The sequence below is a fragment of the Argentina silus genome, assembly GCF_951799395.1.
Source record: "Argentina silus genome assembly, chromosome: 10".
Taxonomy (NCBI): domain Eukaryota; kingdom Metazoa; phylum Chordata; class Actinopteri; order Argentiniformes; family Argentinidae; genus Argentina; species Argentina silus.
Window position 1 is genome coordinate 7,429,864 of NC_139664.1, and position 13,268 is coordinate 7,443,131.

The 13,268-nt window shown below is 51.6% G+C and overlaps 1 protein-coding gene across 2 annotated transcripts in view; it reads right to left on the reverse strand.

The window, feature by feature from the left end:
* Nucleotides 1-13,268, reverse strand: part of LOC310810892 (nectin-2) — a 61,278-nt gene that overhangs the window by 26,487 nt on the left and 21,523 nt on the right. Inside the window, exons 2-7 of one of the 2 annotated variants that reach the window (XM_083678794.1) lie at nt 10,319-10,428; nt 9,761-10,010; nt 8,833-9,126; nt 8,545-8,662; nt 7,928-8,076; nt 490-1,111 (exon numbers count right to left, since the gene is read on the reverse strand). In XM_083678794.1, coding sequence (XP_083534920.1) covers nt 528-1,111; nt 7,928-8,076; nt 8,545-8,662; nt 8,833-9,126; nt 9,761-10,010; nt 10,319-10,428 — 1,505 coding nt within the window. In that variant the 3' untranslated portion in view covers nt 490-527. Of the gene's footprint in view, nt 1-489; nt 1,112-7,927; nt 8,077-8,544; nt 8,663-8,832; nt 9,127-9,760; nt 10,011-10,318; nt 10,429-13,268 lie in introns of those variants that run through there. The other variant, XM_083678795.1, reaches the window with a different exon arrangement.

A 13,268-nucleotide genomic window follows, 5' to 3' on the forward strand; every position in this document is an offset into this window, starting at 1 on the left:
CCATTTGTACGGTGTGTGTTTAGTGAAGATAATAGTGAATACGTTAGTGAGAGAGGTTTTGGCTAGCAAGGCGCTATCGAGATACCATTTTCCCTCTCCTTGTCCCTGCTGCAATGTCTCGTCATTCAGGAGCCATCAGTCCAGGTCCCGATGCTAGCGGACGGCGCTAGCAAAATGAGGGAGCCAGATTGTTTGATGATTATTTGTTTACTTTTTGGTCGACACGACAAATGATCAAGTTCTCTTTCTGTTGGGACCAGAGACCACAGTCCCACAGCACCCTCGTCCTTCATTTGGAACTTCCCACCCCCACCCCCCCTACCCCCCCCACAGTCAGTTCATTCAGGTCATCTTCCTGCTTTGTGGTTGGTCATATATTTGAAATCTATTTAAAAAATAAAACTGGTATTCATTTCTCTTCCAGGGTGAGAACCCTAACAACGCAGAATCGTTTTGAGGAAGTTTCCTTCCCCTCCTTCGCTCCATCCCTCTTTCCTTCCTTCCTTCCTTTCTCTCTCTCTCCTCCTCTACACGTACACGGCAGTCCGCGAGATCACCGAGCCATCCCTCTGGGACTCCATGTCATCATCGATGTAACCGCCCATCATGCCGTCCTCATCATGAGGGGGGCGGAGCTGGAGGATGGGCCCTCCCCCTCCGAAGTGGTCGTACCTTTCCTCCTCGTCCTCCAGGTCGTCAAACTTCCTCCTCTCCGCCTCGTCCAGCTCGCCGCTCAGCAGGATGTCCTGGGCAGTGGGGGATGTGGCCGCCACCTCCTCCCGCCCCCCCATGTGCAGCGGCTGATGGTGATTGGTCTTCTCCGCCAGGCCCTGATGGTCGGAGCCCTCGCTGTAGACATAGATGGGGCCGTTGTTGTTGCCGCAGGCAACGCCGCTCCCACCGGCACCGGCCCCGTTCTTGCTCGCCTTCTTGCCACCGCCGAAGATGCGGGACTTGATGTCGTTGTTGCCGTTGCCGCGGTAACCCTGCTGCTGCCGGCGGTTGCGGGTGACCAGGACAGCGACAAGGGCGGCGACCAGGAGGAGGGCCAGCAGGGAGCCAATCACAGCCCCCGCCACCACGCCGACATTGGAGGGGTTCGTTGAGGGCTCTGTATGAAGGGGGGGGGGGGAAATACAGGGAGGAGAGGAAGAAAAAGGGTATGACAGTGAGAAAGGGGGCAAAAAGAGATGGGAGAGAGAAGTAAACAAAGGGAAGAAATGATGAAAGAAAGAGACAGCAAGAACAAGAGAGCAGACAAGGACAAGAGGGAGGGAGAGAAAAAGAGGAGGGGTTGGATGATGTCAGTGGTGCTGGTCTGAACCGTATTCCTTGTGGTGGGTGTTTGACTGCTGAGGTGTCTGTACTGTATGGTGTGTGACGTGTGTGTGTGTGTGTGTGTGTGTGCGTGCACAGCAGTGTTTTTCGTCACTGACATTGCCTCCTTTCCCTCTGAGCTGCTCCTGTCCCCATTTCCTCAGAAACGCATCGTCTCTGCAGCGACAAAACAGCGTTTCCCTACGGTGGGAGCGCAGTGTGCAGGTTCTCTCCATTTTCACTCCACACACAAATGGCTGTACGCTCAAAAGAATATACACACATATACACACACGCGCATATACACGTGCACGCGCACACACACACACACACACACACACGTCCAGGGAGTTTGCCAGAGGGCAGGACAGGTGGTGGCCATGCAGGAAAGGGGGATGATGGATGAAATGGAATGGAATGGAGGAGAGGATGTGGGGAAAAAGAGGAGGAGGGGTGGTGGTGGTGATTTGACTGACAGAGCGAGACAGCAGAATGACAACTCCTCCTCCGAGCCACAAATGTAGAACAGGGGACAGATGTGGTCCTCTCCTAATGTGTGCCTACCTTTGTAAGGGGCCGGATGGAGTGTGTGTGTGTGTGTGTGCTTCCTCATCTCCAGTAGAGTAGTCCCACATGGGGGCTGCAGACAGGCACACAGTGGCCTACTACCTACCTGTCTGCTTTAAATGAATACAAAAAAAAGAAAAAGATAAAGTAATTATTCCTTCTTCTAGCATTGTGACTGCCAATAGCCCCTGGTCCTAGCGTAGATTACTTTTTCTTATGATGACTGATGGATAGATGACTCACTTACTGAGACAAATGTATTCGTTGTAAGTCGCTTTGGATAAAGGTGTCTGCTAAATGCCATAAATGTAACCACGCGCATCACCAGTAGAGACAGAGAGAGAAAAGGCAGCCAGGGAAAAAAAAAATATATATATATAGCTCTGTGTCTTCACAGATACCTTGTGCAGTACCGATGTCCTCTATGCTCTGACAGGACTAGACAGAGTCAAGTCAGGTACTATACGAGAGCCCAAATGGAAGGCTAAGGCTTTCCTGCTGTGCTGCTCTCATATCATATCCAGTCAGACCACAAAGAAAATGGGATAAACGGTAGCGAAAGGAAGCCATTTTACAGAGTACTTGGATTTAGCCAAGGTTTATTTCACTGCAGCCTAGCTACCTGTGGTACTCTGCCCACTCTGCCAGCGGTAGGGGAAATGGAAGGAGTGCGTGTGTACGTGTGTGTGTGTGGGGGGGGGGGGTACGAAACCCCAGGGATTGGAGAGTGATGACTAAATCAGGGCTGTGGAGAGGTCCCCTATGACCAACTGGCCAACTGCTCACGGAACACGCTCTCCTCCCCTGCTCTCACTTCATACAGTACACCTGCTACTGCCGGCTACCCCTATCCTCCTTTCTCTCTCTCTCTCTCTCTTCCCCCCTTTCCTTCTCTATCCCTTCTCTATCCCTCCTCTCATCCTCCTCCTCCGCCTCCAAATCCATATCTCCATCTCAGCTACATAGTTTCTCTTTCATCTCCTCTGAAATCCCTCTACCTCGCTGCCATCTCTTCATCTCTGCCTCCTCTCCTCCACTCCGTCCTACTCCTCTCCGTCTCTCCCTCCCTCGCCACACATCTCTCACTTCTCAAACATCAAGACTGCATTGACGTGCGCGCGCGTGCACGCACGCACACACACACACGCACACACACCCTTTTCCCGTCCTCTCCACATATTGATGCAGTAGCTAACCATTTCCATTCACACAGAGCCCAGTGAGACGGGGCGTCTGCGTGCCCTCCAGACATACACAGGAAGTGCATTTGCACCTCTAGCTGCTCTGGAGACCCAGAGGGCCCGCTGCTTCTCAGTGGGGCACAGAGGAGCTAACAGAGGCTGTAGGAGGAGAGGGAGGAGTAGGTACTGTGGAAGCTGCCCTTTAGCACCGGTCCAGGGTCAGATCTTCTCTGATCCTCCTAATGGTTAAGGTGAGGACATGGGGTTGAGTATCCTGATCTGAGTTACATACCTATCGTAAAGGTTATGGGACACGGACACAGACACAGACACACACGGCAACCCCCCCCCCCACACACACGTTTTACCATAGACGGTACTGTATCTAAAGCCCAGGCCACTTCAGTCCAGTCCTGCCAAGGAAGAGGAGCATTCTCTGAGTGGAGTGCCTTGGGTAAACATTATTATTATTATTATTAGAGTTATTGCCTGACCTGCTGGTCGGGGAATGTGAACGTGGCACGGAGCAACCGGATAGTCAAGACTGTCGGGTTATGTTGGGAAATCATCGGGAAGAAACAACAACAGCTGTTGTCCTTCTGCAGGACTCTGGCCATGTAGAAGGCAAAACAACGATTGGACTCTTCGCGCCTCCCTCCACCCTGAATTCCAACTCCTCCCCTTGGGTCATACCCCAGGGTGAAAACCAACAGAGAAAAACAACTCCTTTATCCCCAAAGCAATCATGCACCTGAACAAGACATTGCACTAAATATGCCCATGCACTTTATTAGCCTGTGTATATCGGTGTATGTTGTGGTTGTCTTTCATCTTGTCTGCTGTATTTCTATGAACTGCTGCTGCGAAACAAATTGCCTCTCTGAGGACATTCAAGTTTTCTGAATCGGAATCAGGATAAGGCGTAGGAGAGTTGTGCCATGTCAAATGCATTCAATTCTCCCCTCCCACATCAGGACAGCCACCGAGAACACTCTGCTGATGCGAAGCCACAGCACAAAAACCCCTGGCAGAACCACAGAATGCTTTTTATACATTGCGTCAAGCACGACCATAAGCTCCAAGTGACCGCGAGTAATGAGAGAGATGGGGCGGAAGTAAAGTCTGCTGCAGCCTCCCAGTGATATGCAGGCCCACACACACACACACACACACACTTTAAGGACATGGGCCTTGCCATGAACACCAACCCTTCACACACTCATCCTTCACTCACAGACATACATACACACACACTACAACTTTAAGGAAATGGGCCTTGCCATATACACTCACCCTTCATACACAGTGGTGTGTGTGTGTGTGTGTATACACACAGTACATTCGGGGGAAGATACATAGCTAGTGTAGTTACTGGTTGGATGTTTATTCACAGAGAGCGGGTTAGCAGTCTGTTTTCCGTCCTGAATGTTAATTATTGAATGGGTCTGGATGTCTTAACGAGAGAAGCAGGGGCCGGGCAGAGGACCAGTCAGTGCTGGAGGGGCCTTGACAACATTAGATCTGTTCCCTTGCTGTTAACGCATGGCCAGAGAGAGACTGACAGGGGACAAACATGAAGGAACATAATTTGAAAAGGGTGTAGGGGAGGGAGGGAGGGAGGGAGGGGGGGGGGGCGATTTGGATGTGACACCACTGTAGGGGGAAGAGGGATTGGAGAGGCAATAGGGGCTGTGTCCACGCAAGAGCAGGATCCACAGAGCTAAGTAGGCGATTAAGGGAGCTGGTATTTAATAGTTAAGATAGAGGGAAAGGGAGACCAGCTCAGAGTGGCTGTGAGCTGGTATTTGAGAGTTAAGAGAGACGGAGAGAGAGAGAGCAGGGAGAGAGAGAGAGAGAGAGCAGGGAGATCAGTACAACACTGCAGGAGACTGATAGGCACACTGACAGAGAGCAGAGAGAGAGGGGAGGTTGGGAGGAGAGAAGATAGAGACGGACAGACATAGAGGATGGTGAAGGATATGAAGACGGAGAAGAGATGGATGGAAAGAGAGAGAGAGGATGGGGAAGGACATGTAGAAGGAGAGGAGATTGGAAAAAGAAAGGATAAAACGACAGAGCCAGTAAAACAGACAGACACAGAAGGAGACGGACAGAGAGAGAGAAAGAGAGAATCCATGCTAGACTAAATCTGTGCGTGACTAAGCAGCAGGAGGAATGGAGAGAGAGGGGGGGTGGGGGTAGAGAGGGAGGGAGGAGGGAGGTTGTGAGGAGACTCTGGGAGGTACAGTCATGTACTTCCCCCCCGGCCCCTCTCCCCGGTGGCAGGCAGTTTAAAGGACAGGGCCTGGGGCTAATGGCCAGTGGCCCGGGAACTATGGGGGGGCCGTAGGCAGACGGAGCAGAGCCAGCCAGTTAGGTCACCTCTGTGGAAGCTCTGTGTGTGTGTGTGTGTGTCACCACCGCGGGGGGGGGGGCTAGCCTAGCATGCTAGCGGGGTCCTGATAGAACCCCCAACACGACAGGTGCTGCCCATTTCACGCTTGTCGCCCCCTCTTAGCCCTGTTTGTACACACACACACAACCAGATTAGTGTCCACCAGCCTACATTAGCCTTCCACCTGCATTCATGTGCTCCCTCGCTCCGTCTCTCTCTCCCCCTCCTCCCTCTCTACGCATTCGGTTCATCCCTCCCTCCTCCTCCTCTTCCCTGACAGTGAGTAAGAGGGAGTAGAGGAAAGGAGGGGGAGAGATGGCAGGAGAAGAAAAAAGAGGGAGGAGATGACGGGACAGGGGAAGGGTGGGAAGGACAAGAGAGGAGAAGGGGGGAGAGAAGACGAAGAGGGGGAGGGCGAGGGGAGAGAGAGAAAGGACAGGGTGAAGAGGGGGTGGGAAGGAGCAATGAGGGAGGACAGGAGAAGGGGGAGATGATAGAGGGAGGACAGGAGAGTTAAGAAGGAGGAGAGAAGCAGCCAGGAGCTGAAGCAGCAGAGGCTGACTGATCCGCTCAGAGAGGCTTGGAGAGAGACACACACTGCCAACACACACACACACACACACACACACACACACACACACACACACACACACACACACAACAGCACCCAGCTCAGAGCACTATCAGCATGCTAAATCACACACACACACACACACACACACGAGAGAGACAGAGTTGGAGAAAGGAGGGCGTGATAGTGGTAGAGAGGATGCAGTGCCATACAGTATATTGCCATAGGGGTTTTAAATGCCATCAGCCTGCCTGCCTCCCTCCCACCAGTGTGGGCTGGCATGGGTGTACAGATTTATCCCCTGCATGTTCCCATGGTCTTTATTCTAACAGCAGCCTCTCCCTCTTTTACCCTCTCTCTCTCTGCCCCAGTCTCCCCCCCTCCCCCTCTCTAGCTCTCTTCCTCCATCTCCATCCCCTGTGTCCCTATCCCACCCTCCCTCTCTCTCTCCCTCCCTCCCCCCCATCCCTCAGTCCTTCCTGTCTATAATACACAGAGGGCCTGGTGACATCCTTTATGCTACAGAGCAGTGTTGGAGAGGATGCTGGTACCGTGGGGAGGTGGGACATGAAGGGAGGGAGGGAGGGAATGAAGAAGAGGGGGGGGGGGGGGGGAGGGGTGGCTTTTAAAAATGTTGCCACCAGAGAGATGCACTTTTTTTCCATTAGGTCCAACATTCCCCTGTGTCAGCACAAAATGACTTCCGGTAAAGTGCAGACTAGGAGTTGTGGATGTATTTTGTATGAGAAAGGTGCTGGCTTAAAACCCCTTAGAGGGGAGAGCTAAAACCAGAGAGGGATGGAGTGTTCTTTATTTAAATGGCCGTGTCCACGGGTGACCGAACATGGAGGAACAGCCTCGCCCCAAAGTGGCGACAGTGAGGCGGGGACGTGCACGCAGGCACACGCACACACACACACACACACAAACACACACGCACGCACACACGCACACCAAGGTCATGGAGCTCTTAATCCCCTTCACTTCAATGTCATCGGAAAATAAAAACGTTGCCAGTATCTGGAGACTTGAAATATCTTGAAGATATTGAACAACATGAAGTCCATCAGACCTTTGAACTCATCTTTGGCAGTGAATGACAGCCCTGCAGGAGCCACCTACAGCAGGCATATCAAGGTTCAATGGTACTCGACCGATGAGTCTTCTTACTCATACAGGGACACATCATTTCATTTACATCAGAAAGACTCACCTGGATCTCACACACACACACACACACACACACACACACACTCCTCCGCTGACTGTCGCAGCAGATGAAGCGACACCTCATGAGAAGTGCTGTAGAAATCCAACCCATGAACCCTGTAGACACACAGAAGGAGAAGCAGACCCTGACCTCCATACTGGAGGGAGGAACAGAGCGAGGAGGAGGGATGAACAGAGCGAGGAGGAGGGATGAACAGAGCGAGGAGGAGTGCATGCCAAAGCGAGGGAAGGTGATAAAGGTTCCAAAACGGGAAGATGGATAGATATAATGGATGGATGGAAAAGAAAAAAAAAACACTTGAGAAGAAGAGACCCAACAAACCGACACACACACACACACACACACACACATACATACATACACACACACACACACACACACACACACCCCACCACCACCACACCCCCAGATAGGGACAGAGCAGCTGGATCCCCTAGCCCTACACTGCAGCCCCACAGAGTCCATGTGTCGGACGGTGCCAATGTTGCGTTGTTATGTTACTGTGTCTGAAATAAGGTGCAACCCAAGGGTGCAGAGTGTCTGTGTGGGTGGGTGTGTGGGTGCGTGTGTGTGTGTGTATATGCATGCAACACCCAAGGGTGCAGTGTGCAGTGTGTGTGTGCGTGTGTGTGTGTTGTACAGTAAGTGTGTATGTGGTCGCTCACCTCTGACTAATGCTGTGACCTGGTCCTTGCCGGTGCCCAGGCGGTTCTTGACCTCACACACGAAGGTGGAGTTGACGGCCTCGTCCACCTTCAGCACGGTCAGCTTGTTCTCCTTGATCAACACCGTGTCTGGCAACTCCCCAGTTAAACTAGGGGGAGAAAGAGAGGGGGGAGAGAGGAGAGGAGAAAGGTAAGCTCTCCAGTCATTTCACTACCAATCAGTGGTTATGGGGGAAGGGAGAAAAGTTAAGGAGACATACAAAGAGGATTGGAACCTGGCCCAAACAACTCCCCAGGTGACCTTTCAACTTAGCCATTTTGTTCCCATTATATAAATGACTGATCTGTGTATAGAGTGAGGACATTGGACTTCCATTATGCAGAGTCCATTATGGGAAATGATACCTATATCTACATAATCACGATAAGAGCTAGCCTGTGGTGATAATAGGCATGCTGCTTATAGCTCTGGACCGTGGACCTGCGTGGTACCGTGCTAATTAGAGAGAGAGAGAGAGAGAGAGAGAGAGAGAGAGAGAGAGAGAGAGAGAGAGAGAGAGAGAGAGAGAGAGAGAGAGAGAGAGGTGTGTGTGTGTGTGTGAGAGACTCCTACTCACGCCTTCCAGGTGACAGTGGTGGGGATGGGGTTCCCTGTAGCCTGGCACGTCAACACCACATTGGTACGGCCCACGTACCAGTTATTGTCATAGCCCACGATGGTCACTTGAGGGGGGACTGGAGGGGGAGAGAGGGGGGAAGGGGACATAACAGATGTAATTAAAAAGGACTACCTACAGAAAAAATAACCATTTAAGAGCTGTATTGTGATTTGAAGGTGTGTGCGGTGTGTGTGGAAGTTAGTGACTTCATTTAGTGTGTGTGTGTGTGTGTGTGTGTGGTCTTACACTCGATGGCCAGTTTCATCTGGAAGCTCTCTGCCTTGGGCTGCGTGCGGTGGGACACCTGACAGCTGATGTCTTTGCCATTGTCTGCTGCCATGGGGACCATCCTGTACTCGCTGGTTACCGTGACGGTGTTGTCCGCCCCGGCCTTGGACACCGTGGTGCTGTTGCCGTTGACAGTAGTCACCCAGGTGATCTGGGCTGCCGGGCGACCGTCGACCGACTCGCAGCGCGCCACAACGACCGGCTTGGTCTCTGCAACCACCGTCACGGGGGAGGCGGAGTTCCGGGGCTTGGCTGATGGAGAGAAGGAAGGAAGGAAGGTCGGGGAGAGAGAGAGAAAGAGGTAGACATAGTGAGAAAGGAGTGAAAAATCATGAGTACCGCCATTGATAAATGACTACAAGCTACCACCTGTCCAGAGAAAACAAACCCAGACCCTTTATCTCTGCCTTTAACTCCCTCTCTTTCTTTCTTTCTTTCCTCCCTCCCTCCCTCCCTCCCTCCCTCCTTCCTGTGTTGGTAAAGGATCAAAGTGGAGCGGTCAAGACAGGGGCTGACACCAGGCATGACAAACAGCCAGATCAATAGATGCCTGGGGGAGGGAGGAGGGGAGGGAGGAGGGGAGGCAGGGGAGTACGGAGACTGGGCCAAGGTTAGAGCAATGGTTCCAATGCATTAACAAGAACACAATTGATCTGACAATACTACTTATAATATCAATTAAGCCTCTGTGGACAGGCTTTTAATCTGCTGCTGGGGAGGGCAGAGAGAGCGGGCAGGCACGGGAGCACTTTAGATCCTTACACACAGAAAAGGCAGTTGATACTCACACACCCCCCCCCCCCCCAAATGCACATACACACAGATACTAAAGAAATACATAAATACATCAATACACATATTCACACAGAAACACACACACACACACCTAGCATGACCAGCGAGGTGATTCCCTGTTCGTTGCCACTGGGGTAAGTGGCGTATTCACAGATGTATTTGCCCTCGTCGGTCATCTTGACTTCTGAGATCTGGATGGAGGGGTTGACGAGGGTGGGAGGGTTGGCGGTGAAGGCCACGCGGCCCTTCACAGGCGAGGCGGGGTAACTGGCCCCAAACTTAGGGTGGTACACTGCTATGTTGATCCTCTCGGCTTCCTTGGGCTCATAAATCCATGACACCTGCATGAAGAACACACAGGCACAGTCAACGGGTGGGAGATGCATGGGTTATACTGTCGTATATGCACAAGGACATACGTGACCAGCAGTGTATCCAACAGAACACAGTCTACACTTGTATTGATTTTCTATGTATCCATTAGTCCCATTGAATCCCATTGAGATAGGAATCTCTTTAAAAGAGGGCCCTGGCCTAACTGGACAACACTGTACCTGTACTGAAGCACTTGGGAAGCCTCAAAAAAAGGGGAATACGAGAAAACAATTTAATAGAACATTAAATATGATGTGGTTCCCTTCTGTCTGACCTGTGTGAGCTGGATCTCTCCCACGTCTGAGAAGGCACAGCGCATGTTCACCGGCTGGCCGGGGTAGGACATCACTTCCGGTTCCACCCTCACTCGCTGGGATGCGGTGCCTACGGAAGAAGAGGAGGAGGAGAGGAAGTCGGTGTTAGTGCCACTTCAGCCTTTCGCTGCTTTGCTTTCTATTCTGTCTTTCCTCCAGACAAGGAGAGGAGAGGAGAGGAGAGGAAGCGACTCAGGATTGTTGGAACTGGGCCTGGGCTCCTAATGATAAATGAGGCCACTGTGGAACCGTCTGGTACAACAGTGTTGAGGCATTAGAGTACCTGTGCAAGTAGGCCAGCACTACAGGAGTCTGAGCAGGAGGGTGTGTGTCTGCCCGCTTCTAAAGATGAGTTAAGAGAAAAAAAAAAGCCCAACTCCCTACCACAGAGGTCATAAATCATTTGGATGGGTTGTGCTTTTCTAGAGCCTGCCATTTGCTCTGTGGGTACATTCCTGTGTTAGAGGTCTGGACGTGGTGTAGCCCATGTGTGTGTGATCTGCTATTCTTAATGTTTGTGTGTCTGTAGTGCATGTCGCCGTGAAAATGTAATTAACTGTATGAGTGAGTGTGCATCGGTGTGTGTCCTTGTGTCTGTTCCCGTTCTGAGGTAATGCAGCAGGATTAGCTGGTGGTGCACACCTGTGAATGTGTGCATACGTACGTACCTGCCTGCCTGCCTGCCTGCCTGCCTGCCTGCCTGCCATTCCTCCCCCCAGAGGACAAACAAATTAGCTGTGGAACTGGTTTTACCAGTTTTACTCAGCTATATGTGAAACTACGGTAAACCAAAGGGCGGGGTGCTAAAAAAGCAGAACACCAACCCTACAGATTGAAGAGACTAAAGAGCAGCTCTGTCTGTCTTTTGATGAGCAATCAACAACTCACCTTCCCTCTGCTCCTCTAGGGAGAGATACTGTACGATCAGTATCTCGTAGTGGAGAGAGAGAGAGAGGAGAGAGAGAGGGGGCGAGAGAGAGAGAGGAGCTGTCACAGGGGAGGGCTGAGTTCTGGGGCTTGGCTGATGAGAGAGAGAGAGAGAGAGCGAGAGAGCAAGTAAGAGAAAGAGAAAGAAGAAAACAAGCAAGTGTTTCCTATAATAACCCATCCCTCATCTCTCAGAGGAGTCCAGGACCAACCCAATTTACAACCACAAAACAACCTCTTTACAACCACAAAACAACCTCTTTCCAACCACTAACCCTCCCCTTGGGAACCAACACAGTCCTTATATCCACCCAGCTCAGAGCTGAGATTCAGTGTGTTCCCGGAGCGCCGAGCCCCCCACTCTCAAGGCCCTGAAGCCTGCTTGTATTATTATTATTGCTGCTGCGTCTGGTCTATGATCTCTAAGTGTTTGGGGAGTTTGGGAAGGATCAGGCCCACTACAGCCTTACTTCAATCCCCCTGCGCGGGCTAGGCTAACTACAGATTAGCTTTGGGACCTGTGTGGTGAGCGAGGGGTGTGGGGGGGGGAGGGGGAAGAGAGGAATGAGGGATGGAGGGTTATTGAGAGCCTAGATTGCGCGTCTCGATTGGGGAGTATGGATTGAGTTAACCTCACACGCCACAGGTCATTACACAGGACAGTATTGACAACCACACACACACACACACACACAAACACAAACCCCAGAGGGAAGCCGTAAAGCCTATAGCCTGCCTGCTGTCAGAGGAATGAGAAGGAAGGAAAACCAACCCAGTTTAACTCCTTCTAAGCCAAGATGAGAGAGGAACCGCTTTATGAGACATTCTACACCCTCCAGGGCAATACAATCTCTCTCTCTCTCTCTCTCTTCTGACCCCTCCCCCCCCCCCCCCCCCCCCGACAGCCCCTCTAGCCCCCCGGGGCGGAAGAGTGTCATTAGAATGGTGGTCTGAGGCTCTGACACTCAGACGGTACAGGGCTGTATTTATAGGTGGACAGGGAGGGAGGGAGAGTGTGTGTGTGTGTGTGTGTGTTACCTATAAATATTTAGAGAGTAATGGACAGATTAAGATAGAAGGGAGGAGGAGAGAACAAGGGAGAGAGAAAGGAGGAGAGAACGAGGGAGAAAGAAAGGAAAAGGTCGAGGGGTAGTGGAGAGAGAGAGAAGGTTGAAGGGGAGCAGAGGGAGAGAGAGAAGGTTGAAGGGGAGTAGAGGGAGAACAGAAGCTGTGTGTCAGTGCTGCTCTACTTATATAGTGCTTCACTGCCTGCAGGTGACACCAAAAAAAACCACACGCCCACAAACACGTAGACACACACACACACACACACACACACACGGCATTCCAAAGTAGCACATCAATGTAAGTCACCACGTCACCATCCTAAGTACTGTCACCAATCATCATGTCTCTCTGCCTCACTCTTCCACCCCCCCTCAACCCCCCCTCAACCCCCCCACCCCCTCTGCCATATTAACACAGTCTTCTCTGATCTCAGCCCTGGTCACACTGACATTTACATATTTCCCACCATCCCTCTCTGACAGGGGGAAACAGGATCAGGAGGAGAGGAGGTGTGCCGGGAGGATGGAGGGATGAGAGGACGAGAGACAGCGAGGGAATGTCAAAGTGATGCAGGATGTGAGTGGACAGGGAGAGAGGGAGGGAGGGGGAGTAGCGATGTAGAGCGGGGGATGACAGAACAGGGTGCAAGGAATGGAAGAGAGGAGGAGTGAAATGGAGAGATGTGTGTGTGTGAGAAAGAAAAAAAAAGAGATAGAGAGAAAGAAAGAAAAAATAAAAAGAGAGAGAGAGAGAGAAAGAAAGAAAAAATAAAAAGAGAGAGAGAGACCGAGACCTCGAGAAGAAAAGCAATAAACAAGGTTGATGAGCGACAGCTGAGGGACAGTGAGGCAGAGAAAGATTTAGGAGAGAGGGACAGAGACGGAGGGATGGAAGGAAGGAAGGAAGCTGAGAGAG